This window comes from Nycticebus coucang, chromosome 19 (assembly GCF_027406575.1).
Source record: "Nycticebus coucang isolate mNycCou1 chromosome 19, mNycCou1.pri, whole genome shotgun sequence".
Taxonomy (NCBI): domain Eukaryota; kingdom Metazoa; phylum Chordata; class Mammalia; order Primates; family Lorisidae; genus Nycticebus; species Nycticebus coucang.
In genome coordinates this window covers 29465253-29488175 of record NC_069798.1, presented here as the reverse complement: position 1 = coordinate 29488175, position 22923 = coordinate 29465253, and the positions used below count along the sequence as shown (strand labels likewise).

At 35.9% G+C, this 22923-nt stretch overlaps 1 protein-coding gene across 4 annotated transcripts in view; it reads right to left on the bottom strand.

The window, feature by feature from the left end:
• Positions 1-22923, bottom strand: part of KIAA1328 (KIAA1328 ortholog) — a 399620-nt gene that overhangs the window by 51262 nt on the left and 325435 nt on the right. For all 4 annotated transcript variants that reach the window (XM_053571111.1, XM_053571112.1, XM_053571114.1 and 1 more), the window contains one exon: positions 15176-15354. In XM_053571111.1, coding sequence (XP_053427086.1) covers positions 15176-15354 — 179 coding nt within the window. The remainder of the gene's footprint in view (positions 1-15175; positions 15355-22923) is intronic.

Genomic DNA, 22923 nt, shown 5'->3' with positions numbered 1-22923 from the left:
AAGTTTTATTCAGCCCTATGTCCGGCAGGAGAACGCCATGGCACCCCAGTAGGGGAGGTAGGTCCAGTTTTTAGAAGGTCTCTCCCGTGGAGTGTAGTGGGAGGGCCTTTAATTTCTGCCCGCTTGTTCAATTGTGGGGCTCTAGAGCCGGTCTCATGGGGGAGGGGGACTCCCGTCCGCTTGGTGGTGGATTTTGTACCTTTTGTTTGCGTCCTTGTGATCACAACTTGCCTCAGCTGTGTTGATGTGCGTTCTTCAGCCTTCTCTCTTGGTGAGGCTCAAGTCCACCAGGATACTTACTAAATTCCTGTCCCTTAACTCTCCTTCTGGACGGGAGCCTTTGTTGGAAGCTGGCTTCAGTCCGCCATCTTGTCTCGGTTAAGTTGTTTTATTTTGCTCCCTTTAATCATCATACAAAAAGATTCTAGTACTTTTACCCTTGAAACTCTCCAAATCAAATCAATCCTCTTCAAAAAACTTTCAAGGTAGACTTATGTCTTGAAAGTTTCTTTTGAAGAACTCTACACTAGCTAAAACATGTGTCTTAATATAAAGAGATAAATGCTTATCTAACTATTCATTCTAGCGCTGTAGGCAAATTCTTAAGCAATAATTTATCTTCCCACAGTAGAGCCTGATTTGGCCTCAGTTCTTTTCTAACCAGCAATATGTTGATTATTACTTTTCTCTTCTGAAGTGCTAAATAAAAAGATGTTATAGACAGAAAGAGTTTTTTGGTTTTATTTTTCTATTTTTTATTGTTTTCTAAATATCAGGCTTGGCGTCCATAGCACAGTGGTTACAGTGCCAGCCACATACACCAAGGGTGGCGTGTTAGAACACAGCCTGACCAGCTAACCAACAATGACAACTGCAACAAAAAATAGCCTCCCAGCTACTTGGAAGGCTGAGGCAAGAGAATTGCTTGAGCCCAAGAGTTTGAGGTTGCTGTGAGCTGTGGTGCCACAGTACTCTACCGAGTACTCGACATAGTGAGACTCTGTCTCAAAAAAAAAAAAAAAAAAAAAAAATCATAAAATATTCCTGTCTTTATTTTGGAAAACTACGAGAATCTCATTTACAAATTTTCTTCTGGTTCCTGAAAAACTTTACCCAGGATGCATAAAGAAGTTAGTTAGGAAGATCCAAAGGGCGAGGAAAGGGTGAATATTCAAATAACACAAAGACAGTGTTGGAATGTTGGGAATACCAGACCCTAAAATACCAGGAGTACAGTATGCTAACTCTGGAAATGGCAATAGTTTAGGTGTGACTACAGAATATCAGGCCTAGGAAAGGCCAGAGTCTTCATCTGTAGAGATCAGCATCAAAATGATCACCATTATCCTTGGTATTTAAAAACTATGTTCTTAATATTCACTATTCTCTATTATATATAAATGTAAAAGATCAGCTGTCTAAATGCACAATTCAATCCTCTTTGTGCAGTAACAGAATAAGTACCCTCAACCCCAAATAGTACATATTCATAATAGACATAAATTCCATTAGTCCATGGAGCACAATTAGTCAGTAAATATTGACTGAGTACTTAATGACAGACAAGGGCCAGTGCCAGGATTAAGCTCAGGCTTAATTTATGAGGAGGAAAGGAAAGTGAGAGTAAAGAAATGAGACACCCATAACAACTCCATTAATAAAAAAACCAAACATAAATAACACAAGGCAGTATAAGGTAAAAACACCAAGTGATAGTGTGCTTACTATGTGCCCGACACTGATTAACCCTTTTTCATATACAGGATGGATGAACTTTATGTTCACTCTGTATGTACATGTTTTCTTTTCAAAGCCTTATTATTGAGAAATAATTTGAGCACCATAAAATTTACTCATTTCAACTGTACAGTTTGATAAATAGAAATCAAATTATACACCTATAAAAGCATGGCTGCAAGCCAGTTTTTATAAAAAAGTTTTATGGGATTTAAATATTTACTTTTACAATCAGTTTTAGAATATTTTATTATTCTAGAAACTTCCCTGATGTTCATTTGTAGGAAATACCTATTCTTTACCTAGGTCTGGACTTTACTAACTTTACCTGTAATTCTATTTCTATGGTTTTTATCTTCTTTAGAAATTATTTTTATCCTCAGAAAAACTCTTACTCATAGATAATATTTTTAGAACAAATTTACAGTAAGAAAAATAAACCAAAATAAATAAATAAACCACAGAGAACTCATGTGACCTGCCCAAGGTCACAAAGCTACTAAGCAATGGAGCCAGCATCCATGTCTGGATAATCCCCAATTTTTGTCATTATGCTCTACTGCTGTAATAAGTACTATGAAAAGTCTATGGAATTAAGAATTGGGGAGGATCACAATTAGCTACAGGATTAGGGATGATGTGATGTAGGAGGTGAAATTTTGATAGGAATGAAAAGCATGGAATGTGTGACAGAGAGATTGGCATTATCAAAAGCACTAAACTGAAAACTTAAAGGCTAAATATTTATTGAACATCACTATGTCCTTGTACCTGGCTAATCTCTTTAAATCACTTCACATGCATTATCTCATTAATCCTTACAACAGTCTTTAAATTATATTATTGTCCTCATTTTGTAGATAAGGAAGTAGCAACTGTGAAAAGGTCAAACAACACGTCCAATGTCACACAGCTAGTAAGAACAGAGTTGGGTTTTGAATGCAATCAAGATCTGTTTAAGTCTGTACCGCAAACTTGTAACCATTATGTTACATGGCCTCAAAAATAAAACAGTTAACAACAACAATAAAAATCCCAAAATTGGTCTTTGGAGAGATTAATCTTGCAGCAGAATTTAGAATGAAATTCCAAATTTCACGAGGCAGGTAAAGCAGTTCACTACCAATATCACGGTCTGGGTAGAATCCTGGGTGATGTAAAAGGAACTTAAGATGGACAAACAGGAGTAGAAACAACGGAAAGGGATTTATGGGTGAGGTGAAAGGAAAGAAGAAATGCTGGGTAGTGACAGAATATAAGTAACTGTTTAGTTGCTACCACAGAAGTCCTAAATATTAGTTTGTTTTTTTTTTGTTTTCAAACTTCTCTCAAAAATTTGGCTGTGACAACTGACATTTGATGGGGACAATTTAAGGATGGAATTTTAACAGCGGGTTCAGAGACTTTTATAACCCATGTACTTCAGGAATGTGTGAATCCCTCATAATTGAAGGCACAACAATGTGTACATGTGTGCTTATTTATTTTCCTGGAGAAAAGGGACTGTAGCTTTTGCCAAATTCTGAAAGGGTAGGGGACCCCAAAAGGGGCAAGAATGTTTGCTCCAAAGCAGTGATTTTCCCACAAAATTGGTTAATCCATTCATGGTATTAATGTACACAGTTATGATTTAATAATAAAAAGAAACAGAAAAAACAAAGCAGTGATTTTCAATTGCATGCCATGAACATTTTTAAGGATCATTAATTATTTTCAAAAGTAGTTCAAAACATAGTAAGTATGTCCTTTTTTTTACTCTTTTTTTTATCAACATAATTTAAGTGATATAGAAGTTTACCTATAGGTTTAAATGTGCTGTAGGTTAAAAAGGTTGAAAAACACTGCTCTAAAGCACAGATCAAGCTTATCTATTCCTTGTTCTTAATTCTCTAAGCTCTCTTCCTTATTAAATTTTCAGAAAGCTATACTCATGTCAGCTTTTAATTATATTTGCTCCTCCTTTAAGCTTTTATTTAATACTAAATATACCAGCAATTACATGCAGTTATGCATACTTATGGAACTATATATCCTCACATATTGACACACACATGCAATAACAATATATGCTTCTAAAAAATAAAAGTGCTGGTAAGAATGTTACCAATTAGGCTAATCAATTTCATGCATAAATGTATATGATTATACATAGCAATATATGTGAATACATTTATATAAATAAGTACTCTGTATTCAGTTAGGGTAGGGTAAGCTATGGTTATAAGTGGACAGGAAAAAAAAAATCAGTGGCTTGGTTGGTATGGTGGCTCACATCTGCAATCCTAGACTTTGGGTGGCCAAGTAAGGAGCATTGCTAGAAGCCAAGAGTTCAAGACCAGGCTGAGCATCATTGTGAGTTCCTGTCTCTACAAAAAACAGAAAAATTAGCCATGTATGGTGGCTATATCTGCAGTTGTAGGCTGAGGCAGGAGGACAGATTGAGCTCAAGAGTTTAAGATTGCAGTGAGCTATGATGATAACACTGTACTCTAGCCTAACCAACAGAATGATACCCTGTCCCCCCCAAAATAAAATAAATAAATAAATAAATGGCCTAAAGAACAAGTTTCTCTTTCTCCTATAACAGTCCAGAGTGCAGTTCAGGTTGGCAATAATTCTGTTCCAATGAATGATGGTTCTGCCATCTTCATGTACCTTCCAATATCACACTGGGCATTGCAATAACACGTGGCATCAGCAAACTCTGTCTACTGGCCAAATCTGGCCTATTGCCTGTTTTTTTCAGTAAAGTTTTCAATTCGGGCACAGCCATGTCCATTTGTTTACATAGTGTCTGTGGCTGCTTTCATGCTACAGTAGAGTTGAATAGCTGTGACAGGAGCTGCATGGCTCACAAAACCTAATATATTTACCATCTGACCCTTTGTAGGAAATATTTCTTGACCCTGCCATAGCAGGTCAGCAAAGGGGAGGAAAGGTATAGAAGAGTACAGATGTAATGTCCACTGTTTTTCTACCTGACTACACATAATTACAAGGGGGATAGGGGTTTGTAATCTAGCTACAAACCCAGAAAGAAGGAAAGAGTGTGTTTGGACAGCCTCTGCCACAGTAGCATCCTTCCTTCTAGCCCCCAAATAGAAATACTTGAATGTCCATTGATAGCAGGATGTATAAACTGCCTTAAAGTTTATACATGGAGAGCAAAGAAAAACTGCAGCTACGCAAATCATAAGCATAGATCAATCTCACAGACATAATGCTGAGAAAGAGAAGTCTCAAAAAGAATATATGTAGTATATTTCTATTTTCATAAAATTCAAAAGCAGCAAAACTAAATCACACTTTTAACCAAATACATAAATGGTAGAATTGTAAGGAATAGAAAGGAAATGATTATCGTTAAGAGTGGCTGGCTTCTGGAGGTGAGAAGGAGTTGTGATCCGGGATGGATATTGGTGATGTGTCTAGGTGGCACTGTTGCTAGGTTTTATTTCTTGATTTGGGAAGGGGTTACATATTTTTAAAATCAATGCTCTTAACTGAAACTAGAGGAAAAAAAAGAGCACATTAAACCCAAATTAATACAAAGGAAATGATAAAAAAAATAAGAACAGAAATAAATGGAATAGAAAACAAACACATGAAAAATCAACAAAAGGCAAAAGTAATAATAGCAAAATTGATAACCCCATAGTAAAACTGGTCAAGTGAGAAAATCGCAAATTACCAATATCAAGAATGGAAGAGGGAAGCCACTGCAGATGCTAAGGCAATTTAAAAATAGAAAATTTGTCAACAATTTTGTCAATAAATTTAATACCTTACATGAAATGAACAAGTTCCATGAAAAACAAAACTTACCAAAACTAATACAAGTAGGAAAGAACAAATCTGAATATCTTACATCAATTAAATAAAATGAATTTGTATTTCATAACTTTTGCACACAAAACAAAATCCAAAATAAGAAAATCTATACAAACACACCATTACCATCAACATTAACAACAATTCCAGGCCGAAGTTAAAACGATGAAATCTATGAAACATTTAAGGAAGAAATAATACCAATGTTAAAACTCTGAAAACAACAGATGAAGAAATTCTTCTTAATTCTTATAAAGTTGTGCTAAAATAAACATTTGCCATTTTAAAGTTTATTAATTCAGTAGAATTCAGTATGCAGGCATGTTGTATAACCATCACCATCATCCAGTTCTAGAACTTTTCATCCCTCCCTATGGAAACTCTGTGCCAATTAGAGTCATTCTCTATTTTCTCCTAACTGCCCCTTACTTGTGGCAACCACTTATCTACTTTCTTACTGTTCAGATTTGCTTATTCTGGATATTTCAGATAAATGGAATCATAAAACATATGGCCTTTTGTGTCTGGCTTCTTTAACTTAGCATAATGTTTTCGAGGTTCATTCATATTGTAGCATATATCAGAAATGCATCCCTTTTTATGGCTGAATAAATATTCCATCTATTTACTAAAACCACATTTTGTTTATCCATTCCTCTGCTGATGAATATTTGAGTTGTTTACACCTTTTGGCCATTGTGAATAAAGCTGCTACAAATGTTTGTGTATAAGACTTTGTTTAAACAACAGTTGTCAATTATTTTGGGTATATATCTAAAATATGAGTGGAATTGATGGGTTATATGGTAATTCTGTTTAACTTACTGAGGAGTCAATGAACTGTTTTCCATAGTGTCTGCACTATTTTAAATTCCTAACCAGCAATATGTAAGGATTCTAATTTCTCCACATCCTCACCAACATTTATTTTTCTTTTTTTTTTAAGAGAAAGGTCTTGCTCTGCCATCATGGGTAGTGTGCAGAGGCATGGTGATCACATTTCACTGCAGGCTTGAACTCCTGGGCTTAAATAATATTCCTACCACAGCCTCTTGAGTAACTGGAATTATAGGCATGTGCCACCATGCCTGGCTAATTTCTTTTTTACTTTTTTTAGAGATGGGACCTTGCTACGCTGACCAGGCTAGTTTTGAACTCCTTGCCTGAAATAATCCTTCCACCTCAGCCTTCTGAATCGCTGGGAGATTATAGGCATGAGCCATTGCAGCCAACTTATTTTCCATTTTTAACTAAAAGTATAACAATCCTAGTGGGTGTGAAGTGATCTCTTACTGTAGTTTTGACTTGCATTTTCCTAAAGATTGGAGAAATGTCTATTCAAGTTTTTGGCCCAGTTTTTAATTGGGTTGTCTTTTTGTTGTCAGGTTGTAAGAGTTCTTTATATATTCTATGCTGGACCATATAAGACAGGATTTGCAAATATTTTATTCCATTCTATGGGTTGTCTTTCCACTGTTTTGATAATGCTTTTTGATGTAAATGTTTTACTTTCCGTGAAGTCCAATTTATCCATTTTTTTCCTTTGGTTGTTTGTGTTTTTGGTGTTATATCTAAGAAACCATTGCCTAACCCATATAAATCATGAAGTTTTATACTGAAATTTTCTCCTAAGAGTCTTATAATCTAAGCTCCTATATTTAGGCTTTTAATTAACTTTTAGTTAATTTTTATATAAAGCATGAGGTAAAGATTTACCACCATCTTTTTTTTTAACATGAGGTATCCAGTTATCCCAGCACCGTTTGCTGAAAAGACTATTCTTTTTCCATTGAAGATACCCCTGCTGAAAACCAATAGGCCAGAGATGGATAGGTTTATTTACTGGATGCTCAATTCTATTAAAACAATCTACATATTTATCCTTATGCTAGTCCCACACTGTAGTTTTGGAGCATGTTTCAAAGTCATAAAGTATGAGTCCTCTTAGCTCCTTTCTTTTAAGAGACCTATTCAGGGACCTTTGCAATTCTATGTGAATTCTAGGATTGGCATTTCCATTTCTGCAAAAAATGTCACTGGGATTTTGATAGGGTTTGAATTTATAGATTGCTCTGGGGAGTACTGCCCTCTTAACAATAATAAGGCTGTTAAGTCTTCAAATCCATAAACACAGAATGTCACTTTATTTATTTGGGTCTTCTTTAATTTCTTTTAGTAATTTCTTTTCAGAGCACAAATCTTGTACCCTTGGTTAAATTTATTCCTGGATATTTTATTATTTTGATGCTATTATGAGTGTATGACAAAGTGAACACAAGCTATCAAAATCTGTAAGACTCAGCAAAAACATTCCTTGGAAAAAAATTCATAACTTTAAATGTTTACATCAGAAAGAAAGAAAGACTACAAATTAACATTCCAGCACCACATCTCAAGGAGCTAGAAAACAAAAAGCAGACCAAACCCAAAGCCAGGAGAAAAAAAATAATAACAAAGGTCAGAGTGGAATTAAATGAATGGAAAACCAAAAAGTAATACAGAAGATGAACAAAACAAAGATTTGGCTCTTTGAAAAAACAAAATTGACAGACCACTAGGTAGATTAACCAAGAATAGAAGAGAAAGGACCAAAATAAGTTCAATAAGAAATGAAGTGGAGACATTTCCACTGGTATCACAGAAATGCAAAACATTACATATGAATACTATGGAATTATTTGCTTAATTTTCTTTCCATTACTAGTATATAGGAATACATAATTTTTTTTTGTATTGTGCTGAATTCTGTCCTACAACTTTTCTAAATTCATTTATTAGCTCTAATAGTTTTTATGCATTATCTTGGGTTTTCTATATATAACATCATGTCATCTGCTAATGCTGATAGTTTAATTTCTTTTCCCATTTGCTTATTTCTCTGGTTAGAACTTTGAGTACAATGTTGAACAGAAATGGTGAAAATAGTTTCCTTTAAGTTTACCTTAGAGGAAAAACGTTCAGTGTTTCATAATTGAGTATGTTAGCTATAGGTTTTACGTGGATTCCCTTATCATGTTGAGGAAGCTGGATTATGACAAATTATTTTTCTGTGTCAATTGAGATGATCATGTGGTTTTCCCTTCATTCTTTTAACATGTATCACATTGATTGAGGTTTGTATGTTGAACCACCTTTTACTCCTGGGCTACATCCTACTTGGTCATGATGTATAATCCTTATAATATGTTGCTGCATTTGGCTTGCTAGTATTTTGTTGATATTTTTAACCATATTCATTTGGAATATTGGTCCATAGTTTTCTTGTGATTTCTGTTGCTAGGTTTGGTATTAGGGCTGGCTCTTAAAATGAGTTAGGACATATTCTCTCCTCTTTTATATTTTGAAAGAGTCTGAGAAGAATTTGTGTTAATTCTTCCTTAGATATTTGGTAGAGTTGATCAGTGAAGCCATCTGGTCCTGGGTTTGTCTTTGTTGGGAGGTTTTTGATTACTGATTCAGTCTCTTGGAATATGCCTATTTAGATTTTATATTTATTCTTGAGCCAGTTTTGGCAGTATGTCTGTTTCTAGGATTTGAACAATCCATCTACATTATGTAAGTTTTTGTCCTTTGTTGTGTCTATTATTTGCCTCACTGTTATTTTTTTAGCCCAGGTGCCAGTGGTACATTCATTTAACTTTCAGTGTTTTCAAGGAATGTCCTCCATGTAGTTGCTTGTCTGCCCTGATAAAGTTTAAAGTTAGGCAAAATACAGGCAAGCTCCTTGTGTCAGCCCTTTAGGTAATTCACAGAAAGGTCAAAATGGACAGTTCTTTGAGAAAAGGGTATGCTCTGCATCCTCTGAGACCAGGTACTTGCTTTCACACTGGGAAGCAGGTGTGACAAGGCTAAGTTAAAATGCTACAAAGTTCCCCTACCCTGTTTAAATAGCCTTTCTCTTGGTTAAGCATTTGTTTTGTTTCTGTATACCTGTCACTATTTTCAAGAGTTCTGATGAAGTAGATTCTGAAAGTTTTTGATAGATTTTTCATTGTTTCTGGGGAGAGATTAGCTCCTAGAGATACCTACCACATCATTTTTGCTGACATCCTCTTGATTCACTTATGACACTAGCATAACCCTGCTATCAAAGCCTGACAAGGTCATTACAAAAAAGATAATATACTCTAGTATCTCCCAATCAGTGTAATTATCAATTAACAAAATAAAGAATAAAAACATAACCTGATCAAATAATGTTAGAAAAAAGGTTTGATGAAATTCAACATCCATTTATGATAAAAACTCTTAGCAAACTAGGAGCAAAGTTTCTCAACCTGATAAAGGGTATTTACAAAAAAACCTCCAGCAAAATCATACATAATGGTAAAAGACTATTTGCTTTCCCTACAAGATTGGGGACAAGGAATGGAGGCAAACTTTTATCATTTTATTCCACATTATGATAGAACCTCTAGAGAGTCCAATAAGATAAAAAAGAAATTAGATAAAAATTGGAAAGAAAGTAATTGTTATGGACTTAATTGTGTCCCCCCCCCACCAAATTTATACACTGAAGTTCTAACATCTGCTACCTTGTAATGTAATTATACTACATTTTTGAAAATAGGGCCTTTAAAGAGGTAATTAAGGTTAAATATAGGTAGGTCAAATCAAATATGACTGTTGTCCTTGTAAGAAAAGGGAGACACATCAGGGATGAATACACAGAAAAAGCCATGTGAGGAGAGAGTAAGAAGACACTCATTGCAAACCAAAGAGAAATCCCTGGGAACGAGGAGTGAAGGGTATGAGGGGACTTTCATTGAAAGTGGAAATGTACTATATCTTAATTAGGGTGGTAGTTACACAGGTGTATAGAATTGTCAAAATTTAAAAAACTGTACATTTAAGACCTGTGCAATTTTATTACCTATAAATTCAATCTCAATTAAAATAAAAGGAAATGTAAAAAGAAAACCTCATAGTTTTCTTGACTCCTAAGGCCATGCTGTTTTTAACATTCCACTCCCCTGATTTCTCTTTGACGTTACCAAATAATCACCATAAGGACTTAAGGGACAAGCATATATTTTGTTAAAATTACTAAGTCACTGCAGGCACTGAGGTCAAAAGGTCTAACTGATTAGGTCTTTATTTGGGGGAAAATAGGGTAAGAGCATAGAAAGCAAAATCGATTGTTACATTAATTCATGCAACATATATATAACAAATACCTACCATGTGTTAAAAATATTCTATGAGATGGAGATACAACAGTGAACATATGAACGTACATTTGAGAATGAGAAAACACAAAACATATCATACATAATAAATACGTAAATTATATAATATTTTGAAATATTTCTTTCCATTATAGAGGGTGGGAAATGTAGACTTTCTGTTTTAATACTCCATGTACAGCAACTTCAACTGCTAATGCTAGTCTTTTGCACTGGAATTCCTTTTAGTGGACTGGACAGGAAAATTTATTCTACGCATCTGGGTTTATCGATAGCCCTCCACTATATGCTTGAGTTCTGTATACTATTGATAAAGGCATCAACTTTTAGCATATCTTTAGCTCAGACTATGTGAATCTGAGTAGTATCTTGTGGTACTTTTTCTTTTGATTGAATACATAATGATAATAATGTGGCTATAATAAAATAAACATAAATAAGAGGAAAGATAGAAATGGCTTCTGTACTTTGGATTCTCCAACTTGTTTATTTCTTTAGTAATGTAACCTATTTTAATCCAGCTTGGGCTGTGAAGAGCACTCACATCACTGCAAGTACAGGCTCACTCAGAGAAACAAGCAGGAACTTCAAAGATTATTCTCCATTTCAATTACTGTTTCCAGTAAAAACAAAAATTAGTCACTAGGATACCTCAACTAGAAGCAACTGCTATACATGTATAAGATTATCTAACCTAAAAAACCCAAGGAAAAAATGAAGGGCAGTGTCAGTACCATCAGATAAATCCAAATTACTCTAGGTTCAGCTTCTCTTAGGGTTTTAAGGGATTGTAGAGATCCATGAGAGGAACAGAAGCGAAGCAGCTCTAACTGCAGTAGGGGGCCTGGGAATGGCCAAAGTTGGGTTTCATAGGAGTGGGCACTGCCAAGCCCTAAGGTTTAACATTTCAATTCAGGAACAGAGTATGCTCAGGGGCCTCCAGCTTCTGCTTCCCCACCAGCATACTGAGAAAAAAGAGTGCCCTCAGCTTTAAGGTCTGTTATAACAGCAATTACTCAGGAAGGGGAGGTTCTAGGCAAGCTGGGAGATAATAGAGTGCAGCTGCCTAGAGAAAAAAGGAGGAATGAAGACTGGGTGCTTCCAGATTTATGCCTTTTCAAAGTTTTTTTTTTTTTTTTTTTTTTGAGACAGGAGTCTCAAGGTGTTGCCCTGGGTAGAGTGCCGTGGTCACAGTACACAGCAACCTCAAATTCTTAGGCTTAAGCGATTCTCTTGCCTCAGCCTCCCAAGTAGCTGGGACTATAGGCGCCTGCCACAACACCTAGCTATTTGTTGTTGTTGTTGTAGTTGTCATTGTTGTTTTAGCTGGCCCAGGCTGGGTTTGAACCTCCCAGCCTGGGTTCAAACCCATCAGCCCAGGTGTATGTGGCTGGCGCCCTAACCACTGAGCTATGGGCACCTCCCTTTTCAAAGTTCTTGACTCAAGTTTAGAATTTCCTAAGTAATCTCTCCCTGTTCCACACAGCTCAATAAAAGCAACCAACATAAAATCTCAAGTATTGATGAATGACAATCAATATTTTAAGCATAATTCTGAGAATATTGTATATATTTTTGCTATCACTGGGCTTTTCTTTTTTACATGTTAGCATCAATGAATGAAGTTGGCAGAATGGTGAGGTGAACAGGAGAGAGAAAGGAGTAAGAGAATGGTAATAAAGATTAATGGTCCTATAGTAAATGTCCTGTGTAGTATTAATGATTAAAGGGTAACAACAAAACAAACAAAGGATATAAAGCAGAAGAAAAGTATATTAAAAAATTCAGACACACTGAAGAGGGAAAGCAATTAAGGAAGCACTAAACCAAGCAGTGTGACTTAGGTAATTAGTGCTAGGTCACCGGCTTTATGATATACAGGGTTTCCAAAGCCACTGCAGCAATCTTGCAAAGCTTATCTCTCCCATTTGGTTGGGTACCACAGCAAATACCAATGCAATAACCTTGCCCTCTACTGTAATCTGCATACAACAGCTTGGCAATGGGCAGAATGATCAAAGGGGCCACTTCAGGTCCTTCAGTGATCAGGTAGATCATAATTTTGCTAATAACTCCTTATTAGAATAAAAGAACAGAAAAATACAAGACAGCCTTTTTCATGAGTAGAAGAGAAAAAGTTTTAGGTTCCTATGAATACCTTAAAATAAAAATTCTTTTAAATGATGAAAAAGTTTCTATCTTTTTCTTACTGCAACACTACAACCTCCCGCAAAAGGTTGGGGGTGGGGGGTGGGCAGAGTGGGTAACCTAATGAAAAAAAAAAAACAAAAAACCATGAGTGAAAACTGTTCCTGAAAACTTTGCAGAATTCTAACAGCTTTCTCTTGGTTACATTGATTGGGATAGCAACATTATAAAATGACTATTAGGATTCATTGTGCACAACAGAAAGTGCTGAAATGTCAGCAGACTATACAACAAAAAGTAATGGGTTCTGAACCCCTGTTAGTCACAAATGATTTTGTTTCAAATTAGAAATTGATTTTTTTTGGACACAAGCCCTTTCCAAGCTTCCGGCTTCTATAGCTGGGCCCAGGAGAGATTAACCTCCACCACAGAAAGGGCTGGCCTGATGATACCTTTCTCAAAGTGTCTTTTTCAATCGCTGCTTTCTAATGTTGCTATGGGCTTAACCAATAACACAAGTTATTTGTCCTTTTGCTATTATACTTTATTCTTCTTATTTTGCCATTTTATCTTAGTGCTGACACACAACACAAATTTGTTGACAAGACAAGAGAGGACTATGTTAAGCCTTGTGGTGTAACCACCATGCCAAATTTGACTGGTTCTTCACTCTCCAAACTGCAATGATTAAGAATAGAAGAAGCTAAAGTAAGAGTTTCCCATCTCTGATAGACTACTAAGAGAGAAAGTTAGGAAGTCTCATATAGTAAGTCTCCTCAGTTTCATTTTTGTTATTGGTGGCAATGTCTAAAAAGCAGCTTCTAAGCTGTCACAATGCAATGGTCTGTATAAACTTCTGCCTTATATCAAACAAAATGTACCTTTGCTTTTGTTTCAAATTGTGGATGTTCTGCCTTCTGAAATTTGGACTAATTATTATCTTTCAATTACCTGGGAGAGGATTAAACAATTTCTGGATTATTCATAATCAAAACCAAAAAGCATGACAGAACTAGAATGGCAGGGAGGGATTAAATTGATTGGAATAGCAACATTATAAAATGACTATTAGGATTCATTGTGTGAGATCTGCTCATAAAGCATTGCCAAATTTTCACATAAACAAATGTGAGAATGGCTAGAGATATTATGAAAAGTTGATTGTTTAACACCAGAGGCAGAAAGGTACTAGCCCAGTAGATGAAAAAGGTAAGTAAGAAGGAAATCAGGTTACTGATTGCAAGCAGGAAATAAAGGTGTATGGTAAAGAGGTGTGAACAGGAGAGGGCTCATGGACCTTTTGGTCTTTGTTTCCTATATATCTTTTCTATACAGTGAATCTTAGACTTGCTCCATCCTCTATAGTCAATCGTTTAAGGACAATTGGGTAGAATAAGCCAAAAGCCACTCCAGGAACAACTAGGAAACACAACTGACTTCATATGGTTATTTCCTTCCTTTTGAAAATCTACCATTTATACAATAGGAAGTATTACTGACAGTTGTAAAACTACTGTGCAATAGATACTTTAGACTTGGGAGGTTTTGTTTTTGCCACAATGTCGGTTGTCCATGACCTCTCCTGCACACTTCCCTATGTCTCCAGTCAACTGAGGATTAACTGTAGTTGGAAAGGTTGAGTTTCCCAGAAGAGGTTTATGTTCAATTGCTTGCTCTTTTTACTCACTTTGAACATTATTTCTTCTCTATTACCATACTTGCTGCTGAATAATTCTTAAAGTTTGCTGCTTGCAAAAAGATATATAAATTGGATATAGTTTCTCATATTGGTATTCTAAGAAAAATGAAGATGCAATCCACTAATCTAGCACATGTGCTTATCTATGACCTAGCAGTTACATGTCAGCTTTTAACATTTAAGTCTGTTCCTAAGTCTTGTTAGGAAATTTCTGGGGGGCCTAATGTGGCCCCACACGAACCCTTCTTTTCCTCCTGCTCCCCCTCTTCCTTTCCTCCTAAGACAAAGAACACGAAAGACTTAGTCAGCCACCCCTTCCCAACGTCAAGTCAGAGGACCCTAACTCACCAAAACCCTCAGGGCAAGCTGTGGAATTTGCTCACTGCCTACAGAAGCCTTTTATAAAAGGGATCTCTAACTGCCCCTGGGCACTGCCTCTTTGCACAGCCCAGGTGGTCACCATTGCTTTCAATCAACCTGGCCTGACTATCTCCCCTCAGGTCTCATCTCTGGGTGCTGCCACTTACACCTTTCAGAAAGCATCTGAAATTCATTGGCTAGAAGCTTAACTTACCTTTTGGGGATCTATATGTATCTTTCTTTTGACACATCCATAGGGCATCATCTTCCACATGGGACAGCAAGCCAGCTATCTTGTCCTTCTTATTTTCTCCACTGTTCATGGAGTCTTGGAACTTTTTAGTGGATGGTGATGTTCCAAGCAGACAGCTATCACATTTTGACTTTAATAAACTAAAAGAACAAACAAGAATGAACTGTAGAAAGCACAGAAGGGGATACAAATCATACCAAGATATTTAAATTCAGCATGTGTTAAAATGCAATTTGTGACAGTAAGAACTTTCTTTTTCCTATTGTTTTAATTGCAATATAATTTAAATAATTTACTCAAGGTCTATTTCGTGTCTTGCCACAACAATTTTGGAGAAGAAATGGTCTTTATCCTCAAAAAGCTTACATTTGGAGTGGTGGAAATAAGTAAACTGATGAAACACTAATAAAGCCCCAGAGCATGACTAAGAATCAGAATATCTATAGAAATAAAAAAGTATGCTAAAACAAGACTTGCATATCCAAGATGTTTTCCAAGTACTAAAAATGAACACTGGGGATTAAAATATCACCAGTGTACCTCAAAATCCATCCATGTTTCTCATTTCAGTTGTTAGAGTATTTATTATGTACCCAGAGTATGTAGGGAATAGGGCCATAGCACACGTCTCCATTATGTAAGGACTCTGTTCTTACATAATTTCATTGAAAATTCAACAGGCAAACATGGAATAAAAGGCCTTTTAATGAAAATGAACATGTACATTTTTTTCTTTCTAATAAATTGTCTCTCACCATTAGCACATTTCCTCTTACAACATTCGATTATTTTAGGGAGAAATACACTGAGGATGTGTTATCTCACCATTCCACTAGCCAATTCCTTCTAATTTAAGTTCACCACAAACTCCTAACACTTTGGTTTTCTCTTCCTTAGGCCCATAAACAACGTACAAATTAAAGTTAAGAAAAGGAAGACTGAGAAACAGGTAGAGACAGCTACTCAAAAAGTAAGATCATGAAAATTAATATGTTTAAACGCCCTAGAAGCAGAAGGAATCTCTAAACAAGAATAAGTTGAATGGAGTATTACTAAGCTGATTACTTATTCTAGGTGGCCTCTGACTAGGATTCAAATTATACAAGCTTATGTAAATACCATTGGTTTGAGCTGACTATACTTTTTAGTAGTTTTTGCTCATATCATAATTTATTAATAAAAACTTAGAAATTAAATGGTTTTATGCTTAAAATTATATAAAAACTATATTTACATGGGCATAAGGAAGTATATTATATTTTTATTCTCTCCTTTATTCTTTTCTTAAAAAAATTTACCAGAACACAGAGATCATTTCCTTGTGCAGACCCACCAGTAGATGTGTATCATAAGGTTTCTATTAATGGGACAGGAAAATAGGGAGAATAAAAATACCTCACTGTGAATGTTATTTAAAATTTGCCTTAATCTAGAAGCTCCAAACCCAGGCAAATTCAACAACTATATCTCTGCTTGCTCTTTATAGAAAAATTAATGTGAACATTGCTTCCTAGAAATTCATTTATTTTCAGCTCGGCAGAATTCCCAATACTAGCCAATGTGAATGGTTCCCAATACTGATTGTTTCCTGCTTCTACAGTATTTTACACATGCTTTTCTTTTATTTTCGTTTTTTTTTTTTTTTTTTTTTATGGACTCCACACACTGTGTAAGGGAAACATACACCATAAACATATTTCTTTTTTTTTTTTAATGTTTTCATTACTTTTATTTTTTTCTTTTTGTGGTTTTCTTTTTTTTATTATTTTCTTATTAAGTCATTTGTACATAGATCATAAATACAGTTATACCATTATGGGATTCAATGTGTTGATTATTTGTACAAATTGGAGTGCTTTGCTTACATTATACTAATCAACATAGCTTTCACCTCATTTACTCAATTACAGTATTAAGACATTTGTGTTCTACACATGATAGATCCAACTTGTACTTGCAATGTTCTCCATAGGTGTGGTCCCCCTACTATCCCTCCCTCTACCAACCCAACCCCCTCCCTTCCCCTCTCCTTCCTTCCTTCATCCTAGGCTAAAAAAAGTCGTGTTTCATTTTTCATATTCAAGTGTGAGTGATTATAAATTGGTTTCAGTGTAGTACTGAGTACATTGGATATTTTTTTTTTCCATTCTGGAGATACTTTACTAAGAAGAATATTTTCCAGCTCCATCCATGTAAACATAAAAGAGATAAAATCTCCATTTTTTTTAATGCTGCATAGTATTCCATGGTATACATATACCACAATTTATTAATCCATTCATGGGTCGATGGGCACTTGGGCTTCTTCCATGACTTGGCCATTATGAATTGAGCTGCAATGAACAATCTGGTGCAAATATCTTTATTGTCAAATGATTTTTGGTCCTTTGGATAATACACCTAGAAGAGGAATTGCAGGATCAAATGGCAGGTCTACATTTAGATCCCTGAGTGTTCTCCAAACTTCCTTCCAAAAGGAACATACTAGCTTGCATTCCCACCAGCAGTGTAGAAGTGTTTCCTTTTCTCCACATCCATGCCAACATCTGTAGTTTTGGGATTTTGTGATATGGGCTACTCTTACTGGAGTTAGATGGTATCTCAGAGTAGTTTTGGTTTACATTTCTCTGATGATTGAAGATGATGAGCATTTTTTTATGTGTCTGTAGACTATGCGCCTGTCTTCATCAGAGAAGCTTCTATTCATGTCTCTTACCCACAATGAAATGGGATCACTTGTTTTTTTCTTAGTAATAAGTTTGAGTTCTCTGTGGATTCTGGTTATCAGACCTTTGTTGGAAATATAACTTGCAAAAATCCTCTCCCATTCTGAGGGCTATTTACTTTAGTGTGTTCTTGGCAGTGCAGAAGATTTTTAATTTGATCAGATCCCAATAATGAATTTTTGATGTTGCTTCAATTGCCTGGGTGTCTTCCTCATAGAGTATTCTCCCAGGCCAATTTTTTCAAGCGTTTCCCCTGCACTCTCTCTAAGAATATTTATAGTTTCATGTCTTAAGTTTACGTCTTTTAGCCAGTGAGAGTCAATTTTTTGTTAGAGGAGAAAGGTGTGGGTCCAGTTTCAGTCTTCTACAAGTTGCCAGCCAACTCATCCAGCACCATTTATTAAATAGGGAATCTTTCCCCAAATTTATATTTTTAATAGGCTTATCAAAAATCAAATGACGATAAGTCTCTGGGTTCACCTCTTGGTCTTCAATTCTGTTCCATGCATCTACCTCTCTATTTTTGTGCCAGTATGATGCTGTTTTGATCACTATTGATTTATAGTATAGCCTGAAGTCTGGAAGTGTGATTCCTCCCAATTTGTTTTTATTTCTGAGTAATGTTTTGGCTGTTCGAGGTTTTTTTCTGTTTCCACATAAAACGAAGTAGTAATTTTTCCAAGTCTTTAAAATATGACAGAAGTGCTTTAATAGGGATTACAATAAATCTGTAGATTACTTTAGGTAGTATAGACATTTTAACAATGTTGATTCTTCCCAGCCATAAGCATGGTATATTTTTCCATTTGTTAACATCTTCAGCTATTTCTTTTCTCAGAGTTTCATAGTTCTCTTTATAGAGATCTTTCACATCCTTAGTTAGATACACTGCCAGATATTTCATCTTCTTGGGCCTATTGTAAAGGGAATAGAGTCCTTGATTGTTTTTTCTCCTTGACTATTGTTGGTATATATAAAGGCTACAGATTTATGAGTGTTAATTTTGTATCCTGAGACGTTACTATATTCCTTGATCACTTCTAGGAGTTTTGTAGTTGATTCCCTAGGGTTTTCCAGATATATAATCATAACATCTGCGAAGAGTGACAGTTTGATCTCCTCTGGTCCTACTTGGATCCCCTTGATTGCCTTCTCTTGCCTGATTGCAGTGGCTAAGACTTCCATTACAATGTTAAAAAGCAGTGGAGACAGTTTGAATCCTTGTCTGGTTCCTGATCTGAGTGGAAATTATTTCAATTTTACTCCATTCAATACAATATTGGCTGTGGGTTTGCTGTAGATGGCCTCTATCAGTTTAAGAAATGTTCCTACTATACCTATTTTCTTAAGGATGCTGGATATTGTTAAAAGCTTTTTCTGCATCAATGGACAGAATCATATGGTCTTTGTTTCTTTAATTTGTTTATGTGATGTATTATATTTATGGATTTACGTATATTGAACCATCCTTGGGACCCTGGGATGAAACCCACCTGGTCGTGATGTATAATTTGTTTGATGTGTTGTTGGATTCTGTTTGCTAGAATTTTATTGAGTATTTTTGCATCAATATTCATTAGAGATATTGGTCTATAATTTTCTTTTCTTGTTGGGTCTTTTCCTGGTTTCCAAGTATCAGGGTGATATTTGCTTCATAGAATGTGTTGGGAAGTATTCCTTCTTTTTTTATGTTTTGGAAAAGGTTATATAGGTACTAGTTCCTCTTTAAAAGTTTGGTAGAATTATGATGTGAAGCCATCTGGTCCTGGGCTTTTCTATTTGGGGAGATTTCTTATAGTTGATGCTATTTCAGAACTTGTTATAGGCTTGTTCAACATTTCCACTTCTTTCTGGCTAAGTCTAGGAGGGTGGCATGTTTCTAAGTATTGATCTATTTCCTTCAGATTTTCATACTTCGGAGAGTAGTTTTACGTAGTATTCATTAAGGATTTGTTGAATTTCTGAGGAGTCTATTGTTATTTGGCCTTTATCATTTCTGATTGATGAAATTAGGAATTTTACTCTTCTATTTCTGGTTTAGGTTAGCCAAAGGCTTATCTATTTTATTGACCTTTTCAAAAACCCAACTCTTTGGTTTATCTGTTGTATGATTCTTTTGTTTTCAATTTCATTTAATTCTGCTCTAATTTTAGTTATTTCTTTTCTTTTGCTGTGTTTAGGGTTGGAAAGTTCTTCCTTTTCCAGTTGCTTGAGATGTTCCATTAAATTATTGACCTCCTCTCTTTCCGTTCTCTTGAGGAAGGCTTGCAACGCTATAAATTTTCCTCTTAGGACTGCCTTTGCAGTATCGCAGAGGTTCTGATACTTCATGTCTTCATTATTGTTTGTTCCCAAAATTTGGTAATTCCCTTCATGATCTCGTCTATGACCCAGCTATCTTTCAGCATGAGGTTATTTAGGTTCCATGTTTTTGTATGTGTGTGCAGATTCCTGTTGTTATTGAGTTCAACTTTTATTCCATGATGGTCCGAGAAAATACAAGGAATGATTTCTATTTTAAATTTTCTATTTCTATTTTAAAATTGCTTAGACTTGTGACCTAAGATGTGATCAATTTTGGAGGATGATCCATGGGCTGATGAGAAGAATGTGTATTCAGTTTTGTTAGGATGAAATGTTCTGTGGATGTCTGTTAGATGTAAATGTTGAATGGTTCAGTTTAAGTCTAAAATTTCTTTGCTTAGCTTCTTTTTTGAGGATCTATCCAACACTGCCAAAAGAGTGTTAAAATCTCCGATAATTATGGTGCTGGGGAAAATCAGGTTGCTCATGTCAGTTAGAGTTTCTCTTATAAATTGAGGCACATTCTGGTTGGGTGCATAAATGTTGATAATTGAAATCTCATCATTTTGAGTGTTACCCTTAACAAATAAGAAGTAACCATCATTATCTTCCCTTACTTTAATTGTTTTAAAGCCTATTGTATCTGTGAATAAAATTGCAACACCTGCTTTTTTCTGATTTCCATTTGCCTGAATTATAGACGACTATCACTTCACCCTGAGTCTGTATTTATCTTTTAAGGTAAGATGAGATTCTTGAATGCACCTGATATCTGGGCTGAGATTTTGTATCCAGTCAGCCAACCTGTGTTTCTTTAGAGGGCAATTTAAGCCTTTCACATTAATTTAGACTAATGATAAGCCAGACAGAGTTTTGGGTATCGAGTTTTTCAAAAGTCCAGTGGACATTTTTAATCCTTTCATAACTATGGAAGTTGGAATTTGATCAAAAGTTTCTGAATGAGTTTACTTTGGTGGTGGAGGATTGTGTTGTTCATTATGGAGGATAGGTCTGAGAATATCCTAAAGAGCTGGTTTGGTTATGGCAAATTTCTTCAACATGTGAATGTCATTAAAGTATTTAATTTCTCCATCATAGATGAAACTCAGTTTAGTTGGATACAGGATCCTGGGTTGAAAGTTATTTTGTTTAAGGTGAGTTAAGGTCAATGACCACCCTCTTCTAGCTTGAAAGGTTTCAGCAGAGATATCTGTAGTCATTCTAATGTTCTTCCCCTTGTATGTTATGGTTTTCTTACGTCTTACAGCTTGTAGAATGTTCTCCTTCATATTAACTTTTGCAAAATTAATTATAATGTGTCTATGAAAATTTTTATTTGGGTTGAGTTGTGCCAGTGTTCTAAAACTGTCTGCTATCTGAATTTCAGAATCACTTGTCATGTCTGGAAAATTCTCTTTGATTATTTCATGAAGTAAAGCATCTGTATCCTTCGCAGCAACCTCATCACCTTCAGGTATTCCTATAAGGTGAATATTAGATCTCTTCAAATTATCCCAGAGCTCTCTGAGATTATAATCCATTTTTGTTCTCCACTTTTTTTCCTCTTTGAGTGTTTGGGAATGTTCAAAAGCTTTGTCTTCAATGTCAGAGATCCTTTCTTCTGTCTGCTCCATTCTGTTACTGAGGGATTCTACTGTATTTTTCAGATCTTTGAGGACTGCAAATTCTTGCTTCAATGTGTCAAAATCTTTGGTCATTTTGTCTTTGAATTTGTTGAATTCTTGAGACATCTTTTGAATTACTGCTTTGAATTCTAATTCCATCTTTTCCTCCATTCTGTTGATCTTATTTGTTATCCAAATTCTGAGCTCCATTTCTGACATCTCAGCCATTTGTTTATGAATGGGAACTTGTGCTGTGTCTGCTTTATTGTTTCTTGGGGGAGTTGATCTACTCTGATTATTCATGTTGCCAGAATTCTGCTGATTCCACCTCATGATTGTTTTTCACTGTTGGCTAGGTGGTCAGGTAAGGTGAAATTGGATTGGGGGTTCCCGGAGTTGTGGACCAGCCCTTTGCTAAGAATCTGGGACTGATGACTGCAGCTTTTCCTCCTTTAACTTTGCAAAGGACCCGTACAGTATTACAGTCTGAGGCTGAGGAAAGTGGGGTTAGGTGGCTCTGTCTTGTATTCAGCTGATTCTTGTCTGATCCTGGTGGATCAGTGACTCTGGTGAAGTCTTAGCTGTGGAGAAATACAAGCAATTAAGACGCCCCACCCCCCATGGACAACACCTGGAAGAGGAAAATCAACCCTTCCCATTACTATACAACCAGGATACCACCCAAGAGGGTTCTTGGGTGATTGTCCCAGGTTAGGGGTTCTGAACCAATTGACCCTGTCAGTAGGAACTCTCAAGTGGGAGAGTTCGAAAGGTCTTCAGCAACTAGATGGCTGCATAGGTGGTCTACTGGCTGCATAGATTTGGCTCACTCCGGTGCTCTATGGAGTCAGAAAGGTCCCCCAGGTAGCAGAGTTGGAACAGGGGGCTGAGCCTCTTTCTCCACTTTGCTCCTTTTTCACACCCAGTCACTGGCAACCCTACAGGGCGGCGGTCCTGCTCCCTTCAATAAGCAGATGTGCTAGGGCTTAGCGCCTGTCAGAGTCAAAGGAAGGTCAATGTCCCGAGGCCCAGCCACTGCCCTCTGATACTAGCT